The sequence below is a fragment of the Sus scrofa genome, chromosome 1, assembly GCF_054392235.1.
Source record: "Sus scrofa isolate SSC_HxYL_T2T_F1_AM1 chromosome 1, Sscrofa_HxYL_maternal_Yorkshire_Landrace_v2.0, whole genome shotgun sequence".
Taxonomy (NCBI): domain Eukaryota; kingdom Metazoa; phylum Chordata; class Mammalia; order Artiodactyla; family Suidae; genus Sus; species Sus scrofa.
Genome location: NC_139383.1, coordinates 220,794,993 through 220,813,983, shown reverse-complemented (window position 1 = coordinate 220,813,983; position 18,991 = coordinate 220,794,993). Strand labels below are relative to the sequence as shown.

The 18,991-nt window shown below is 36.9% G+C and overlaps 1 protein-coding gene across 3 annotated transcripts in view; it reads right to left on the bottom strand.

Annotated features, from left to right (window-relative positions):
- LOC102165580 (uncharacterized) overlaps nucleotides 1–18,991 on the bottom strand; it is a 1,236,614-nt gene that overhangs the window by 703,214 nt on the left and 514,409 nt on the right. For 2 of the 3 annotated variants that reach the window (XR_014821705.1, XM_084985760.1), the window contains 2 exons: nucleotides 16,628–16,676; nucleotides 15,307–15,379 (listed from right to left, as the gene is read on the bottom strand). The exons of the other annotated variant lie outside the window; for it this stretch is intronic. Coding sequence is in view for 1 of the 2 variants with exons in the window: in XM_084985760.1 (XP_084841886.1) it covers nucleotides 15,307–15,379; nucleotides 16,628–16,676 (122 nt within the window). In the remaining variant the exon portion in view is untranslated. The remainder of the gene's footprint in view (nucleotides 1–15,306; nucleotides 15,380–16,627; nucleotides 16,677–18,991) is intronic. 3 annotated transcript variants of the gene reach the window in all.

The following is an 18,991-nucleotide window of genomic DNA, read 5'->3' as shown; positions in this document are numbered from 1 at the left end:
ACACAAAAACATCTAACAAGAAGGTTCAGATGTTGAAAGATGAATCAGGATCTCAAAAGGAATTTTCAGTATTATTGAATGAGATTTCTCTCTTTAAAAAAATGAAAGTTCATACCACAACATAGTAAAAGACATATATGACAAACTCACAGTTAGTATCATATTTGACAGTGAAAATTTGAACATTTTCTCTCTAAGATCAGATTCAAGACAAGGATGCTCACTATTACTATTCCTTTTCAACATAATACTACAAGTCCTACCTAGGGCAATTAATCAAGAAAAAAGTTTTTTAAAAATTGTTGGAAGGAACTGTTGGAATTGTTTATTACAAATTCAGCCAAGTTTCGAGATAAAAAAATCAACATTCAAAAATCAGTTACATATCTGTATGTTAATAATAAACTATCTGAAAAAAGCAATAATGAAAGCAATCTTATTTATAATAACTTAAAAAATAAAATGCTTATGAATAAATTTAATGTAGGAAGTCAAAGATCTATATACTGAAAACTATAAGACATTGATAAAAGAAATTGTAGGACACAAATAAATGGAGAGAAAGTCCATGTTCATGAACAGGAGGACTTAGTATTGTTAGAATGTGCACATTACTCAAAGCCATATAAAAATTCAATGTAATTCCTACCATAATCCCAACGGCATTTATCACTTAAATAGAGGAAATGATTCTAAAATTTGTATGAAATAAAAAAAAAAAATTCAAATACATAGAGCAATCTTGAGAAAGCACAAACTTGGAGGCATCACACTCCCTGATTTCAAACTGTATTATAAAGCTACAGTAATCAAACAGCATGGTATTGGTATAAACAATCACATGGATCAATGCAACAGAATCAAAGGTCCAGAAATAAATCCACACATATAAATGACAACTAATATCGGACAAGGGAGTCAAGAGTACTTAATGAAAAGGGTAGTCTCTTCAATAAATCATGTTGGGAAAACTGGATATCCATAAGCAAAAAAAAAAAAAAAAAAAAAGGATTCTATCTTACACCGCATGCAAAAATTAGCTGGAAGTAGATTAAGTATGTAAACATAAGATCTGAAAATATAAAACTTATAGAAGAAAATAGGGAAAAACTCCTTATCATTGGTCGTGGCAATATTTTTTACACATAAACCAAAACCACAGACAACGAAAGCAAAAATCAACAAGACTATGTTAAACTAACAACTCTTCAACAAATAAAACAGTCAACACAATGAAAAAACAACCTAAGGAATGGAAGATAATATCTGCAAGCCATCTGCCTGATAATTTGATATCTAAAATATACAAGGAACACATACAACTCAATAAGAAAATACATATTTTTTTTAATGGTCAGAGGACTTAGATATATTTCCAAAGAAGACATACAAATGGAAAACAAGTTAATGGTCAGAGGACTTAGATATATTTCCAAAGAAGACATACAAATGGAAAACAAGTAACCAAAAAAGTGCTCAGCAGAATTGTGAGGGAAATCCAAATCAAAGTTGCGATGAGAAATCATTTCACATCCATTAAAATAACCAGAGATACATTCTGGCAAGGACATGAGGAATAGGAATGCCTGCAAAAACTAGTGGAGTGAATGTAAATTGGTGCAGCCACTGTAGAAACCAGAATGAAGCGTCCTCAAAAATTAAAAATAGAACTAGCATATGATCCAGACATCCCACTTCTGGATATTTTGAAAATGAAATCAGGATCCAGAAGAGAATTTCATGCTCATGTACATTGCAGCATATTCATAAGAGCTAAAACATGGAATTAACCTAACTGTCCATTGACAAATGAATCAATAAAGAACATTTTATATATGGGCACGTTATTTAACCATAAAATAAAAGGAAATTCTATCATTTGTGACAACATGGATGGACCTTAATGGCACTATACTAAATGAAAAAGTCAGACAAAGATAAATACTGTATGATCTCACTTAAATGTGGAATTGGAAAATCATCAAACTCAGAGTAGAATGGTGGTTGTCAGGATCTTACAGGTGAGGGAAAAAGGGAGATGTTGATGGAAAGGTACAGCTCTTAGTTTTATAAGAATTGTTTCAGAGATCTAACACGTAGCATGGTGACTATATTATATTATATACTTAAAAGTGGAAGTGAGAGTAGAATTTCAATGTTCTTATCATAGCAGCAAAATGGTAACTAAATGAGGTAGAGGTTAACTGACCTTATTGTGGTCAATGGTTCACAATATGTACGTTAAAAATCATCATATTTTACACCTTAAAGTTATAAAATGTTGTATCTCAATTATAACTCTATAAAGCTGAGAAAAAATGGTGGAAATTCATGATTATCAAATAATTCTTTCTTGTTTAAAGCAGCAATGCAGCAGTGCAAATATCTGCTATATCTGTGTTAACTAAATTGATGTTCCCTTCAAAATAAGCTTAGGAACTCTGAACTTGTACTTTCATTTTTGTTCACCAAGCATATGTGAATAATAATTATTTTGAGGGAATGTAAAATTTTAATGAATTAAATGTTGCCTTTAGGATGAATGTTTTAGTACTCTCCCCTAAACCTTATGAAGCTCTTTTAAAAACACGGTTTATACTGCACTTAATTTATGATTGTTGTTCTTTGGATAGTGAATAGTGAGCATAATCTTTACATCAGGCAGGTTATGTAAGTAACTAAGAGGCAGTTACTCCTTGGGAAATGTTAGAAAATCTCTGAACAAATATATTTCCCACTCAAAATAACACTGAGAAAAAGAAAAAATATCAACTTCTAATAGAATAGTCAGTAGCTATCTCCTTCTTTAGGGGAAAAAACCCACATTTAGGATCATACGACTTGATCACTTTAACTCTTCTCTCACACTCAGAGAAAGGGAAAGTATGATCTTAAGATGCTCACACCACTTTCCAAGGGGATTTTCCCTGGACTGAGAAGAAAATTAGCCATAAAATGTAACAACCAGAGCCTGTAGGTGGGTGATAAAATAAGAATAAAGAGAGCAAGATTATATTTAGCAATGTAAGTCTTTTAAGTTAAATATGAGATATGAGTATAAAGAAATATGATTGATTTTTAAATGATATTATAAAAACACATAAAGCATATGATACCTCTTCAATCACCAATTTTTACTTTCTTGCTCTTATTTCCCTGTAATGAAGGGAAAAGCCAACACAGCTAAATCCTTAACTAGTAGTCATTATCTTTTCAAATTTCATTCTTACTCCTTCGCAAGCCCTACTGTTACATGTAATCTACCCTTTAATCACACTTAATTTAACATGCTTTGACTAATCACATTTCCTGTCTTTTGTTCATGCACTTTACTCCAATAAAATACTCTCCCCTAAACCTCAGTTTAATCTATCACAATTTTACCCATCCTTCACCATTCAAGCAGCAGGTATCATTCAAAGAATCCCGTATTTCTAGATGGGTATGAGTCCTTTCTCTACTCTTTAATAAAACTAAATTTATATTTCTTTGGACACTTTTTCATACCTGTAACATTTAGTGTCAAAACATTTTTGAGGGCAGGAATAGTAGTTTATCTTGAAACATTTCATAATAGATACCCCCAATAAATATTCCCACAAAAAAGGTATTATGGGCAACTGTCTGCGAAATAAAAACTATGAAATTGTTCTGCATCCTATCTAAAATTTGCAATACAAACATACTCTCAGAAAGCTCCACAGTGTGAAGAATGTAAAGCCAAGTCTTTTCTACTTAAAAAAGAAAACAGGATGTCTGGGGATATTTTGCCGTTTGTTCGAAAAAGTCCAATATAAAAACACTAAGAACTACTTTTTGCCAAAATAATTTTTGCAACTTATTTATTCTCTGCCTTTTTATGTGATATTTGATTACTTTTCCAACTGAAAGAATTTATTTCTACCTTCACTATCCTGCCTTAAAAAATACCCACGTTCATGCCTCACACACACAGACACAGACACACACACACATACACAAATGTACCTCATGCCCTTGAAGCTGCTCATAACTTCAAAGATAAAAGTCTTGAAGTTGTCAATTTTGACAATTGGATTTACTTAAAAGTATTATATTGTATTATTATTTTGTTCTTTAATTGCTGTTCAAATTTTAGGTGCCACATGGAGAATAGCTATGCAACTTTATTTTTTCAATGCAATCTTTTTCCAAGCCAGTCCTCAAAAGTACATGTCAATTGGTTCTGTTTCTTTCTGCAATTAAGACAATTCCATATCTGATTTTATCGCCTTAGTCACATATTTCTTAATATGCTCTCTGCTATTAACATGTTCGTTGCAACTTTGCTAGCAGGACTGATTTTGTTGATTTTCTTTTGAACTGGATAGAGAATTAACCCTGTATTATCCCCATAGATAGTTGGTCTTCCTAAGTCATTTATCAGTTCTCATTACCATGAACATAGGAGTAATTGAAGTTCTGTGTCACCATCACCTACCATTGATGTGACTTGAATTCCTTCTTGTGATACTACCTTGGCTCTTCTCATTGTACAATAACTTCTGGTATTTTACGCGCACTTTGAATATTCCAGTTCAGTTGTGTGTTATATGAGGAATACAGATGTTTTGCAATGTTGCCACAATGTATTATATAGAAAGGAAAGGAAGTTGAATATATGGTAAAATGCCCCTAGCTAAACTTACTAAGATATGTCCTACATGGTATTGCATTTTTCCCCACATGGTTGGTAAATTAGGCCTGCCACAGGGTTCTGACTCAGTGAGAAATCAAATACATAAGTGTGTGACTCTAGCTCAGCAAATATGGCCTTACATGCTGAGAAGTTATATCACTAAGTACTCACTAACTTTCTCCTTCCAGTCACTCACGCAAAAGTCATCAAGCTTGGGTTTCTGGCATCTTCCAAATGTTAGATTCTTAAATCCATTTGGGAATGTTGAAATCTACGGAACTAAGTTAATATACTTTAGGTAAACCTCCATGAAAAACAGGGGAAAGCTGCATCTACTCACTGGTATCTTTGTGCTCAAGCATATTCTTTGCACTGCTTGTTTGTTGATTTAGCAGCTGAGTGAATGCAAACTTACACCCCACGCAAGTCTTCATTCACCAAAATTTGCATGTAATCTGCAAGCATAATTTATCCTAGTTTAGTTCAAAAAACAATTTTTTTCCAAAAATAAGACTTCTTCTTGAATTCATATTACTAAATTCTATAGCTAAATATTTCTGGAATATCCTCTTTCTTTTTCAAACATTACCACTTTCTTAGTCCAAACACTCATACTCTCTCCTAGATGCTTACCAGAGCATACTATCTCCTCATTCTCATGCCACACTGTCCTAGATAGATCTGTGCTATATAGAAACTTCCAGTATCATAAATTTCACATTTAATATCCTTCAGTGATCCTCCATTAACCACAAAAAGTCTATGCACCTTACCATACCAGACTTTTCTTAATCAGAATAACCTTTCCAGTTCCTTGTCTTAACATCACCCTCTTGGAAAATTATAGTCCCCAATACTCTAGGTGGTCCCCCATATCTTTGCTTTCTTAAATCCTTCCTCTTCTTAAGCTTTCCTCCCCCCACCATATAGTAGACTTCCTACTTAGAAACAAGTTCCTGATAAAGCTGCCATACGATCCGCTTCTGGGCATATATCCAGACAACATTCTAATTTGAAAAGATACACACACTGCAATGCTCACAGCAGCACTATTTACAATAGCCAAGACAAAGAAGCAACCTAAGTTTTCACAGACAGATGTATGGATAAAGATGTGGTGTACACACACACACACACACACACACATATACACACTGGAATACTACTCAGCCATAAAAAAGAACTAAATAATGCTATTTGCAACAACATGGATGAACATAGAGATTATTGTACTAAGTGGAGTTAAGTCAGAAAGAGACAAATATCATATGATATCAATTATATGTGGAGACTAAAATATGATATATACAAACTGATTTTAAAAAGAGAAACAGATGCACAGACATAAAAAACAAACTTATGGTCACCAACGGGGAAAGGAGGTGGAGGAGACATATATTAGGACTTTGGGATTAGCAGATACAAGCCAGATAAACTAGAAGGTCCTACTGTGTAACATAGCACAGGGAAATATATTAAGCATTCTATAATAAACCATAATGGAAAAGAATATGAAAAAGAATATATACATTCTGAATCACATTGCTGTATATTGGAAACCAACACAACACTGTAAATCAACTATACTTCAATTAAAAAAAATCCTCAGATCCAGCGATTCTCTATTGCCTTAGATAATTCAACTCTTACCTATACTAAAATTATTGATTGTTACTGTTTCTACTATCACTGTACTATATATTTTCAGGTGTTTTTTTTTTATTATTATTATTATTTTCCCACTGTACAGCAAGGGGGTCAGGTCATCCTTAGATGTATACATTGCAGTTACAGTTTTTTTCCCCCACCCTTTCTTCTGTTGCAACATGAGTATCTAGACATAGTTCTCAATGCTATTCAGCAGGATCTCCTTATAAATTTATTCTAGGTTGTGTCTGATAAGCCCAAGCTCCCAATCCCTCCCACTCCCTCCCCCTCCCATCAGGCAACCACAAGTCTCTTCTCCAAGTCCATGATTTTCTTTTCTGAGGAGATGTTCATTTGTGCTGGATATTGGATTCCAGTTATATGTGATATCATATGGTATTTGTCTTTGTCTTTCTGGCTCATTTCACTCAGTATGAGATTCTCTAGTTCCATCCATGTTGCTGCAAATGGCATTATGTCATCCTGTTTTATGGCTGAGTAGTATTCCATTGTGTATATATACCACATCTTCCGAATCCAATCATATGTCGATGGACATTTGGGTTGTTTCCATGTCCTGGCTATTGTGAATAGGGCTGCAATGAACATGCGGGTGGATGTGTCTCTTTTAAGTAGAGCTTTGTCTGGATAGATGCCCAAGAGTGGGATTGCAGGGTCATATGGAAGTTCTATGTATAGATTTCTAAGGTATCTCCAAACTGTTCTCCATAGTGGCTGTACCAGTTGACATTCCCACCAGCAGTGCAGGAGGGTTCCCTTTTCTCCACAGCCCCTCCAGCACTTGTTATTTGTGGATTTATTAATGATGGCCATTCTGACTGGTGTGAGGTGGTATCTCATGGTAGTTTTGATTTGCATTTCTCTTATAATCAGCGATGTTGAGCATTTTTTCATGTGTTTGTTGGCCATCTGTATATCTTCCTTGGAGAAATGTCTATTCAGGTCTTTTGCCCATTTTTCCATTGATTGATTGGTTTTTTTGCTGTTGAGTTGTATAAGTTGCTTGTATATTCTAGAGATTAAGCCCTTGTCAGTTGCATCATTTGAAACTATTTTCTCCCATTCTGTAAGTTGTCTTTTTGTTTTCTTTTTGGTTTCCTTTGCTGTGCAAAAGCTTTTCAGTTTGATGAGGTTCCATGGGTTTATTTTTGCTCTCATTTCTATTGCTTTGGGAGACTGACCTGAGAAAATATTCATGATGTTGATGTCAGAGAGTGTTTTGCCTATGTTTTCTTCTAAGAGTTTGATGGTGTCCTGTCATATATTTAAGTCTTTCGGCCATTTTGAGTTTATTTTTGTGCATGGTGTGAGGGTGTGTTCTAGTTTCATTGCTTTGCATGCAGCTGTCCAGGTTTCCCAGCAATGCTTGCTGAATAGACTTTCCTTTTCCCATTTGATGTTCTTGCCTCCCTTGTCAAAGATTAATTGACCATAGGTGTCAGGGTTTATTTCCGGATTCTCTATTCTTTTCCATTGGTCTGTCTGTCTGTTTTGATACCAGTACCACACTGTTTTGATGACTGTGGCTTTGTAGTATTTCTTGAAGTCTGGGAGAGTGATGCCTCCTGCTTGGTTTTTGTTTCTCAGGATTGCTTTGGCGATTCTGGGTTTTTTGTGGTTCCATATAAATGTTTGGATTGTTTGTTCTAGTTCTGTGAACAATGTCATGGGTAATCTGATAGGGATTGCATTGAATCTGTAGATTGCTTTGGGTAGGATGGCCATTTTCACAATATTGATTTTTCCAATCCAGGAACATGGAATATCTTTCCATTTCTTTACATCTTCTTTGATTTCTTTGATTAAGGTTCTATAGTTCTCAGCATATAGGTCCTTTACCTCTTTGGTCAGGTGTATTCCGAGGTATTTGATTTTGTGAGCTGCCGTTTTAAAAGGTATCGTATTTTTGTATTCCTTTTCTAATGTTTCATTGCTGGTATACAGAAATGCAACTGACTTCTGAATGTTAATCTTATATCCTGCCACTTTGCTGAATTTATTAATCAGTTCAAGGAGTTTTGGGGTTGAGTCCTTAGGGTTTTCTAGGTATAGTATCATATCATCTGCATACAGTGACAGTTTGATCTCTTCGCTTCCTATATGGATGCCTTTTATTTCTTTTGTTTGTCTAATTGCTGTGGCTAACACTTCCAAAATGATGTTGAAGAGCAGTGGTGAGAGTGGGCATCCCTGTCTTGTTCCAGATTTGAGTGAGAAGGCTTTCAGTTTTTCCCCATTGAGTATTATATTTGCTGTGGGTTTGTCATAAATGGCTTTGATTATATTCAGGAATGTTCCCTCTATACCCACTTTGGCGAGGGTCTTGATCATGAATGGATGTTGAACTTTGTCAAATGCTTTTTCTGCGTCTATTGAGATGATCATATGATTTTTGACTTTTTTTTTGTTAATGTGGTGTATGATGCTGATTGATTTGCGTATGTTGAACCATCCTTGTGAACCTGGGATGAACCCAACCTGGTCATGGTGTATAATTTTTTTGATATGTTGTTGGATTCGGTTGGCTAAGATTTTGTTGAGAATTTTTGCATCTATATTCATCAATGATATTGGGCGATAGTTTTCTTTTTTGGTGGTATCTCTGCCTGGTTTTGGAATGAGGGTGATGGTGGCCTCATAGAATGTCTTTGGGAGTATTCCTTCTTCTTCAACCTTTTGAAAGAGTTTAAGGAGGATGGGCACCAATTCCTCTTTATATGTTTGGTAGAATTCACCTGTGAAGCCATCTGGTCCTGGACTTTTATTTGTAGGGAGTGATTTTATGACCTCTTCAATTTCATTTCTAGTGATCGGTCTGTTCAGTTGGTCTGTTTCTGCTTGATTCAGTTTTGGCAAGCTGTAAGATTCTAGAAAATTGTCCATTTCTTCCAGATTGTCAAACTTGTTGCCATACAGTTGTTCATAGTATTCTCTTATGGTTTTTTGTATTTCTGCTGTATCCGTTGTGATTTCTCCTTTTTCATTTATAATTTTGGTTATTTGGGTTCTTTCTCTCCTCTTTTTAGTGAGTCTGGCCAGGGGTTTGTCAATTTTGTTCACCTTTTCAAAGAACCAGCTCTTGGTTTTATTAATTTTCTCTATTGTTTTTTGGGTCTCTATTTTATTGATTTCTTCTTTGATCTTTATAATTTCCTTCCTTCTGCTGACTTTAGGACTTTTTTGTTCTTCTTTTTCTAATTCGTTTAGGTGGAGGGTTAAGTTGTCAATTTGGGATCTTTCTTCTTTTTTGAGAAAGGCCTGGATTGCTATAAATTTCCCTCTGAGCACTGCTTTCGCAGCATCCCATAGATTTTGAGAGGTTGTGTCTTCATTCTCATTTGTTTCAAGGTAGTTTTTAATTTCCTTCTTGATTTCCTCATTGACCCATTGGTTTTTGAGTAGCATGTTGTTTAGTCTCCATGGAGTAGGTTTTTTCTCTTTGCTTTTCCCATGGTTGATTTCTAATTTCATGGCATTGTGGTCAGAGAAGATACTTGAGATAATTTATATGCTCCTAAATTTATTGAGATTCGCTTTGTGTCCCAATATGTGGTCGATTCTTGAGAATGTTCCATGAGCATTTGAGAAGAATGTGTATTCTGATTTTTTTGGATGTAGTGTCCTGAAGATATCAATTCAGTCTAACTTTTCTATTGTTTCCTTTAGGATCTCTGTTGCTTTATTGGTTTTCTGTCTAGAGGATCTGTCCATTGATGTGAGGGGGGTATTTAGGTCTCCTACTATGATTGTATTCTCATCAATATCTCCCTTTATGTCTGTTAATATTTGTTGTATGTATCTGGGTGCTCCTGTATTTGGGGCATATATGTTGACAATAGTAACATCCTCTCCTTGGATGGATCCCTTAATCATTAAATAGTGTCCTTCTTTGTCTTTCTTTATGTCTTTTGTTTTAAAGTCTATTTTGTCTGATATGAGTGTTGCGACTCCTGCTTTTCTGTCATGTCTATAGGCGTGAAATATTTTTCCCCACCCTTTCACTTTCAATCTATATGTATCTTTTGTCCTAAAGTGAGTTTCTTGTAGGCAGCATATTGAAGGTTTTTGCCTTTTTATCCACTCAGCCACTCTGTGTCTTTTGATTGGGGCATTCAGTCCATTGACATTTAAGGTGATAATTGATAGATGATTATTTATTGCCATTTGAATCTCGTGTTCCAGTTGATTCTATGGTTCTCCATTTTTTTTTTTTTTTGGTTGGATGGTCTCCTGTTATTATCTGCTTGAGTGTATTTTTTTTTTTATTTTTTGCAAATGCAATATTTGGTTTTGGCTTGTGGTTGCCCTGTTTTTTAAGTATGCTAACCCCTTCCCATAATTGTGTGTTTTAGCCTGATGGTCCTGTAAGTTCAAACACTTCATTACTATATTAAAATTAAGAAGAGAGACATACATATAAACAAAAAGGGTTATTTACCTCCTGACATCCCTTGCCCACATTTTATGGTTTTGATGACTCTTTTTTATTTTTTTCTTTTTAATTTTATTTTGTTTGAAGCATGTTCATGATTAAATCTGTATGCTGGCTTATTTGAGTGACTGCTCTCTGATTGCAGTTTCCTCAGTCCTAGTTCTTCCTCTTCTTCTTCTTCTTCTTTTTTTTTTTCTTTTCTTTTTTCTTCCCTTTCCTTCCTTTCTTTTTAGTTTAGAGAAGCCCTTTCAATATTTCCTTTAACCTGGGTTTTGTGTTGCTGTATTCTTTAAGTTTTTGTTTGTTGGGAAAAATTTTTATTTCCCCTTCTATTTTAAATGATATTCTTGCTGGATAGAGTATTCTAGGTTGCATATTTTTTCCTTTGAGCACTTTAAATATCTCTTGCCATTCCCTCCTGGCCTGTAGTGTTTCTGTAGAGAAATCAGCTGATATTCTTATGGGGGTTCCCTTGTAGGTAACATTCTGTTTTTCTCTTGCTGCCTTTAGGATCCTCTCTTTATCACTAACTTTTGCCATTTTTATTATGATGTGTCTTGGTGTGGGTCTGTTTGGGTTCAGTTTGTTTGGGGCCCTCTGTGCTTCTTGTATCTTGAATCCAGTATTCTTTAGATTTGGGAAGTTTCCATCGATAATTTCTTCAAATATATTTTCCATTCCCTTATCTTTTTCTACTCCTTCTGGAATTCCTATTATGTGTAGATTGGCCCGCTTTATATTATCCCATAGGTCTCTTATATTGCTTTCCAGTTTTTTGATTCGGTTTTCTGTCTGTTGACCAGATTGAGTGATTTCCATTATTCTATCTTCCATATCACTGATTCGTTCTTCTGCATTATTCATTCTGGTTTTTACTGCCCCTAGTTCAGTTTGCATCTCTGCAAATGAATGTTCTAGTTTTTCTTGGCTCCTCCTTATATTTTCTAGTTCCTTTCTGAGGGTATCTGCATTACTGTTCATATCTTCTCTTAATTCCTTCAGTATTTTCACTATTTCTCTTTTGAACTCCAGGTCTGTCAGACTGCCGAGATCTGTTTCATTGTTGACTGTTTTAGGTGAGTTCTCCTGTTGGTTTGACTGGGGGTGGTTTCTCAGCTTCTTCATCTTGCTTGTTGTTTTCTTTCTGCTGAGGGAGTTGTACTCTCCGTGATCGGGCAGTGTTTGCCTTGTCACTGCCGTGGAATATTTCCTGAGGGCTGGCGTTGTTGGTCAATCTTTTTTGAGGCAGTGTGGCTTTTCTGGAGTGTTGATGGGGCTAACAGTGTTTCTTTGAAGCAAAGGAGGACTTCCTGAGGGCAGACAGGACTAAGAGGTCCACACCGCGATGGTAGCAGATTTCACTTGGTCATGTAGAGCTTGCTCTGGTGTTTTTAGGCTGTGGGGTTCTTGCAGGGGGTTGGCGGTGTTGGGCAGCTGCTCTTTAGGGGTGCATCACCCCCTGGGGGCTGGAGCAGCTATCTGGGGCACTGAGAACCTGAGAGGCTCTTCCCTAGGGCAGCCCAACTCAGAAGGACAGCCTGAGAATGTAGGCGGATCTTTTCACAGTCTGGCTGAGCTTGTTGCAGCTTTTCTGGGCTGCAGGGGGTCCTGCCTGGAGCTGGCAGTCCTATGCTGCTGGTCCACTAGAGCATCCCCTGGGGGCTTGGGCGGGTAGCAGGGCCGTTGGAAACGGAAGAGGCTCCTCCCAGGGGCAACCCGACTCAGAAAAACCGTCCGAGAATTAGGCCAATCTATTCACAGCCTGGCTAAGCTTGTTCTAGCTTTTCTAGGCTGCAGGCCTTTTCTCAGGGGCTGGTGCTGTTTGGTGCTGCTCTGCGGAAGTGTAGCCCCTCCAAAGGGCAAGCAGGCCTGTGCAGGGACAGCCCCTGTAGGCTTCAGGCAATTGTTGAGGCCAGCCCTCCTGGTTGGCAGGCAGCCCCAGGTCCGTGAGAGCGTAGGGCGTGGCGGGGGTGGGGGGAGGGGATGCACTGGAAAGCACAGTTTTCAGCTAGCTAGCAGGCCTGTAAGCTTGCTGTGGCGTGGGGGGTATTCTATGGGGACCCACCCCTTCTTCTCTCCCCTCCCCAGCACGGGCGCAGACCAGGCTCTTCTCCCAGGTTCCCTCTGATGTGGCTTTCCCCTTCCCCACCCCTGGAGTATTGCTCCCTTCCTCTGCGACAGCTTTGTTTTCTAGTCTCCCAGGCAGTCTCTGCCCCGTCAACTGGTTTCTAGACCTCCTAAACAGTTTCTGCTCTGCCCTGCCCCCCTAGCCCGGGGACTAATCTCTGGAGCCGAGGTCTCGGTGCCCAGCCCCCACCCAGGCGGCGCCCCCCGGCCCTTTCTCGGGGACTAACCTTCTGCGGCGAGGTCTCGGTGCCCAGCCCCCCTCCCAGGCGTCCCCCGGCCCTTTCTCAGGGATTAACCTTCGGAGGCGAGGTCTCAGTGCCCAGCCCCCACCCGGCGTACCCCGGCCCCCTCTCGGGAACTAACCTTCAGCGGCGAGGTCTCGGTGCCCAGCCCCCATCCAGGCGTCCCCTGGCCCTTTCCCGGGGACTAACCTTCGGAGGCGAGGACTCGTGCCCAGCCCCCACCCAGGCATCTCAATTTTTGGTGACTGTGCCCGTAGTTCAGATGGTCCGTTGGGTTCTTGATCGGCTTTTCCGTACTCCAACTTACTGCTACACTTTTCTCTGCATCTGGAGATTCCTCCGGTTCGTTTGATCTTTCGCCCGGTAGGTGACTTTCCAGGGTGCGGGATCCCTTTCTCCTCCGCAGTTCCCTTTCGGGAGCCCCCGTCCCGCTCGGATTCACCTTCTCTCACTCTCCTCTTTTCTCCTGTTCTGCCCAATAATGTCACGAATTTCTTGCCGTTATTGGAGTTTAGGTTCCTCTGCCAGCGATTGGTTGCTGTTCTGTGCGAGTCATTTATTCTGTAGATGTGCTTTTTTTGTTGTGTTTGTGGGAGAGGGCGAGCGTGTCTTCCTACTCCTCCGCCATCTTGTCCTCCTCCCCTATATTTTCATGTGTTTTAAATAAGCTCTTTAAAAGCATAGATAGTCTAAACCATCTTTGCATCCCAAGTCTTACAAAATGGCAATGCAATTTGAATGAATTTATTTCAATTTAATTTAGCAGATTTTTATTATTCACCTCCTGTGGAATATGATTTTATTTTATGAATATATGAAATACATGATATTAATATAGTATTTTTACACAATGTGGTTTAGAAATTCAGCTATGTGTATAAATGGTGACATCTAATTTGTGCAAATGAGCTCATTCTCCTTCTTCCTTGAAAAAACCAGTTCCAAGAGCCATTTCTGCTAAAAAAAATGTTGCTTATGCACTAGAATATTTACCAGTGGAATTTCTTCAAACATCATCTCATATTTATCCTTTTAGGTGGTATTCTTCTTCATCCCTTGATGAAATTGCCTTTGTCAAAGACTATTCCAATTGCCTATTATTGAACTCTTGCTTTTGTTCTTTGTTAGTGCTTGTCATTTAACTAGGAAAAATAATCTCTCCATGGATTATTAAACACATGGAAAAAGATCATTTCGAGTTCTAAACAAATGACTTACATGAGGACTTACTTGGTAATCAAAAGAAAATGTGTTGAATAATTAAAATGTTAAGTTTTGGAAACATGAATGTTTCTAAAATATGTTCATAAAACACGAGAGGGTAAAGGTTTTCTAAAACCTATGTGTTTATCCCTATTAAATTTTAAAAGAAAAAAGAAAAAAACTAACAGGTAAATTGAAATTCTTCCCTCAAATCACATACATAGTAAAGTACCCAGAATGAAAGCTCCACTTCTACAATTCTCACCTTAGGGCTTCACTCAGTATCATATAAATTTTCTGAAAAAGAAAAGCAGCTACTGGATGCCTGGTCAAGGATCTGATATGCACTATGGCTATAAGAGACCTGGGATCCAAATATGTGGATATTTTTGTTCTTACCTGAAATTTGGAAAAACTATCTTCATCCCTGTTTCTTACACCTGGAGTACACCTTGGGAAGTGAGATTAAATTTTCTTCTGATTGTTCTGAGAAAATAAGCATCTATTCATACTAGTGGTTGTACAGCCCCTGAATATTGAGGAAAATAGATATTGTCTCTTTGAGAATAAGTCTAGCTTGAAAAAAGTTGTGGATGCTCTAGACTCACTCTGATACAAACTTGCTTCGTGTGAATTATGCAACTGCTCCTGGTAACTATCTGTAGCTGAATTTATATGCTCTGTTAAACATCCAATCATCAAGTCAGCTACAGGTACCCATGCCATCAAAAATTGTATTTCCCTCTCCTTGCATTTAGTATGTGCCTTAAAAACCTCACAAGCTTGCTCAGGCCAACTTTTTTATTTCCTCTTAGTGCTATGCTGATGATTCACCTGTGTAACTACTCTGAGAATTAGCATCAAAATGGAGATATGAAGACCAACCATGATAAAGATGTTATGCATACTCGAATCTGCAGATCTGAAAGTTTCTGCTTTAAGAGTCTAGCACATTAATGTCAGAGAAAAGCACTAACCTTTGGATTTATGAAGAGAACTCTGATGCCATCCTGTGGACAGTTAAGGAAATTTTTCCTTTTGCTAGGGTAGCTGTAATGAATGGTACGAAGAGCAAAAAGAGAATGGCATATAAAAATTTGTACACAAACATGTAGTCTAAATAATATGTATTTTATATAATAAGCACAATTAATATAAACACATAGACCATAAGGGAGTAAATAAATAAAAGTATAAAGACAAAATGGTAACATGGTTCCAGCTTAATAGGGTTAATTTAAAAATATGAATATGACTTCTATTATTACAATTAAGAGAAAAATTATTTATAATTTGCCCCAAAAAGTCTAACGACAGAAGCAATTCGGCAACATTGTATATTTTATGTTTTATATTTTGATATAGGTAGATAAACCTGTTATATATTTCATAGGTTTTTCTAATAAAGTTAGACATATCTAGGATGAAAGGAGATTTTCTACTAAATATGAACACATAGTTTTATGTTATGAATACTCAAAGGACTTATTGCCTTATTTAATTACCCTGCAAACATTAATTGGAATCCAACAATGTGCTAGATACTAAATGCATGGAGATGGAAGATGCTCTCTGTCTTTCAGACAATCACAGTGCAGTGAACAAACATACAGAGTAATGGTAAGTGACTTTGTGGAGGTCTATACTGGATGTTGAAGCAGTACAGGCAGGGCATCTATCTCAGGCAAGACAGAGGCGCAAGGGAAGGAACTCAAGTGGTCCAAAAGATGTAATTCCTGACATGAGCTGAATGTTCAAGATCTAACAGAAGTTAGAGAGGTAGTCATTCAAAGAAACAGATGGGGAAAGTCAAAGCATCTTTAGGCAGAGAAAATAGACACTCTCAAAGACCCAGACCTAGGAAGTACATGCTCAGTCCTCCTAACAAGATAATAATCCTCTACACAGCCCAGAATTCCTTTTCGGATTGGCTCTCTGAATTCCTGGGATAATTTTAAAGCTGAAAAACCAGTTTGAATCTCAAAATCTTAAAAAGCTTTTTTAAGTGACTAGTGTTCTGATTCTAAAAGCAGGTGTGGAGATAGGCATGCCTCATCCTGGATAAACATTGTGAGATAAACTACCAATAAAAGAGATAAATGTCTCTTCCTTTGCATTGCAAGCCCCTTCCAGTTTCAACAGTCTCAACCCCCAACCTATACTCTACTTGTGAGAGGGGATGGAAAAATCATTCTTGAGTGAAATCAGCCTCCTGGTGATCTAGGTCTTAGTTTAAAGATATAATTGACATATAGCATTGTGTAAGTTTAAGGTGTACAGCATAATAATTTGACTTACATCATGAGATCGTTACCACAGTAAGTTTGGTGAACATCGTTCATCTCATCTAGAAACAAAATAAAAGAAACAAAAGTTTTTTCCTTGGGATGAGAATTCTTGGGACTTATTCTCAACAATTTTCATATCTAAAAACATACATAACACACATGCCATAACTGGAAGTTTGTACCTTGTAACCACATTTTTCCAGTTCCCCCCTCCCCACAGCCCCCACCTCCAGTAGCCAAATATCTGATTTTTTTTTTCGTGAGTTTCTTTGTTTATCTGTTTGTTTGTTGAAATAATGGACTTAACATCGTGTCAGTTCCTCATGCACGACGTAGTGATGCCATTATTTATAAGTACTACAAAATGATCACTATGATAAGTTGTTGCCATACATCATCATATAAAAATATTACATCATCACTGACTCTATTCCCCATACTGCACCTTTCCTACCCATTACTGAAAGTTCGTACCTCTTAATTTCACTCACCTATTTCACTCATCCCCTTAACCCTTCCTTTCTGGAAGCCACCTGTTTGTTCCCAAAAGATTTTTACTTGGAGTAAAGTAATTTTTTTATCTCATAATAAATTCTTCTTGCAAACTATCAGCATCATATAATGTTTAAGTTGAAATCTGGACACATAAATTGTTCTGGAAAGAGTAGCATCAGTGGGTAAAAATTGCCAGAAAAGGAGGAAATGCAACATTTAAATAACTCCTAGTGTAGAGCTGAACTAATCACTAAGTCATTACAAAAATTTAAAAAATCAGGAATGTATTTTCTATTTCCAGCAAAGAATGTTCAGATTATTGATTTGAACAGGAGATGAGAATGGTATAAAAATTACTGAACTTTTCAGGTTAGCTACATGAATTAGTCAAAAAAACTTTACTAAAGGTGTACTAGTACAAAAACACACATACAGGTCAATGGGACAGAATATAGAGCCCAAAAATAAACCCAGACATCTATGGTCAATTAATCATCTACAAAGGAGGCAAGAATACAAAATGGAAAAAAAAGACAGTCTCTTCAGTGAGTGTTGCTAGCAAAACTGGACAGCTGAACATAAATCAATGAAACTAGAACACACCCTCACACCACGCATAAAAATAAACTCAAAATGGCTTAAAGGTTTAAACATAAGAGAAAGCACTATCAAACTCCTAGAAGAGAACATAGGCAAAACATTCCCTGACATAAACCGCACAAATGTTTCCCTAGGTCAGTCTCCCAAGGCAATAGAAATAAAAACAAAAGTAAACCAATAGGACCTAATCAAACTTACAAGCTTTTTCAGAAGCAAAGGAAACGATTAAAAAAAAAAAAAAAACTAAAGAATGGAAGAAAATAGTTGGAAATGATGCAGCCAATAAGGGCATAATATCCAAAACATGCAAACAACTGATACAACTCAACAACAACAAAAAAAACCCAATCAAAAAATGGGCTGAAGACCAAAATAGACATTTATCCAAAGAAGACATATGGATAACCAATAGTCACATGAAAAGATGTTCAACATCACTAATTATTAGAGAAACATAAATCAAAACTACAATGAGGCACCACCTTACACAGGTCAGAATGGCCATCAATAATAAATTTATAAATAACAAATGCTATAGAGAGGGTATGAAGAAAAAAGAACCCTCCTACACTATTGGTGGGAGTGTAAGCTGGTAAAACCACTATGGAAAATCGTATGGAGGTTCCTCACAAAACTAAATATAGAACTACCATATGATCCATCAATCCCACTCTTGAGACTATAACCAGACAAAACCACAATTCAAAAACATACATGCACCCCTATATTCATAGAAGTTCTATTCACAGTAGCCAAAACATGGAAACAACCTTAATGTCCACTGACAGATAAATGGACTAAGATGATGTGGCACATAAATACAATGGGATACTACTCAGTCATAAAAAAAAAGAATGAATAATGTCATCTGCAGCAACATGGATGAAACAAGAGATTCTCATACTAAGTGAAGTAAATCTGAAAGAGAAAGACAAATACCATATGATATCACTTATATGTGGAATCTAAAATATATCACAAATAAACATATATACAAAACAGAAGAGATTAATAGAGATCACACTTGTGGTTGTCAAGGGGAAGGGGGAGGGAGTGGGATAGACAGTGCGCTAGTACATGCAAAATATTACATTTTGAATGGATAAGCAATGAGATCCTAGTGTATAACACGTGGAACTATATTCAGCCTCTTGGGATAGACCATGATGGAAGATAATATAAGAAAGGGAAAAAATAAATGTATATGTAATTTGCTCACGAGATTCATATTGACAATAATAACCACTTGAAAAGGACTTTCTCACTTTTAATTTAAAAA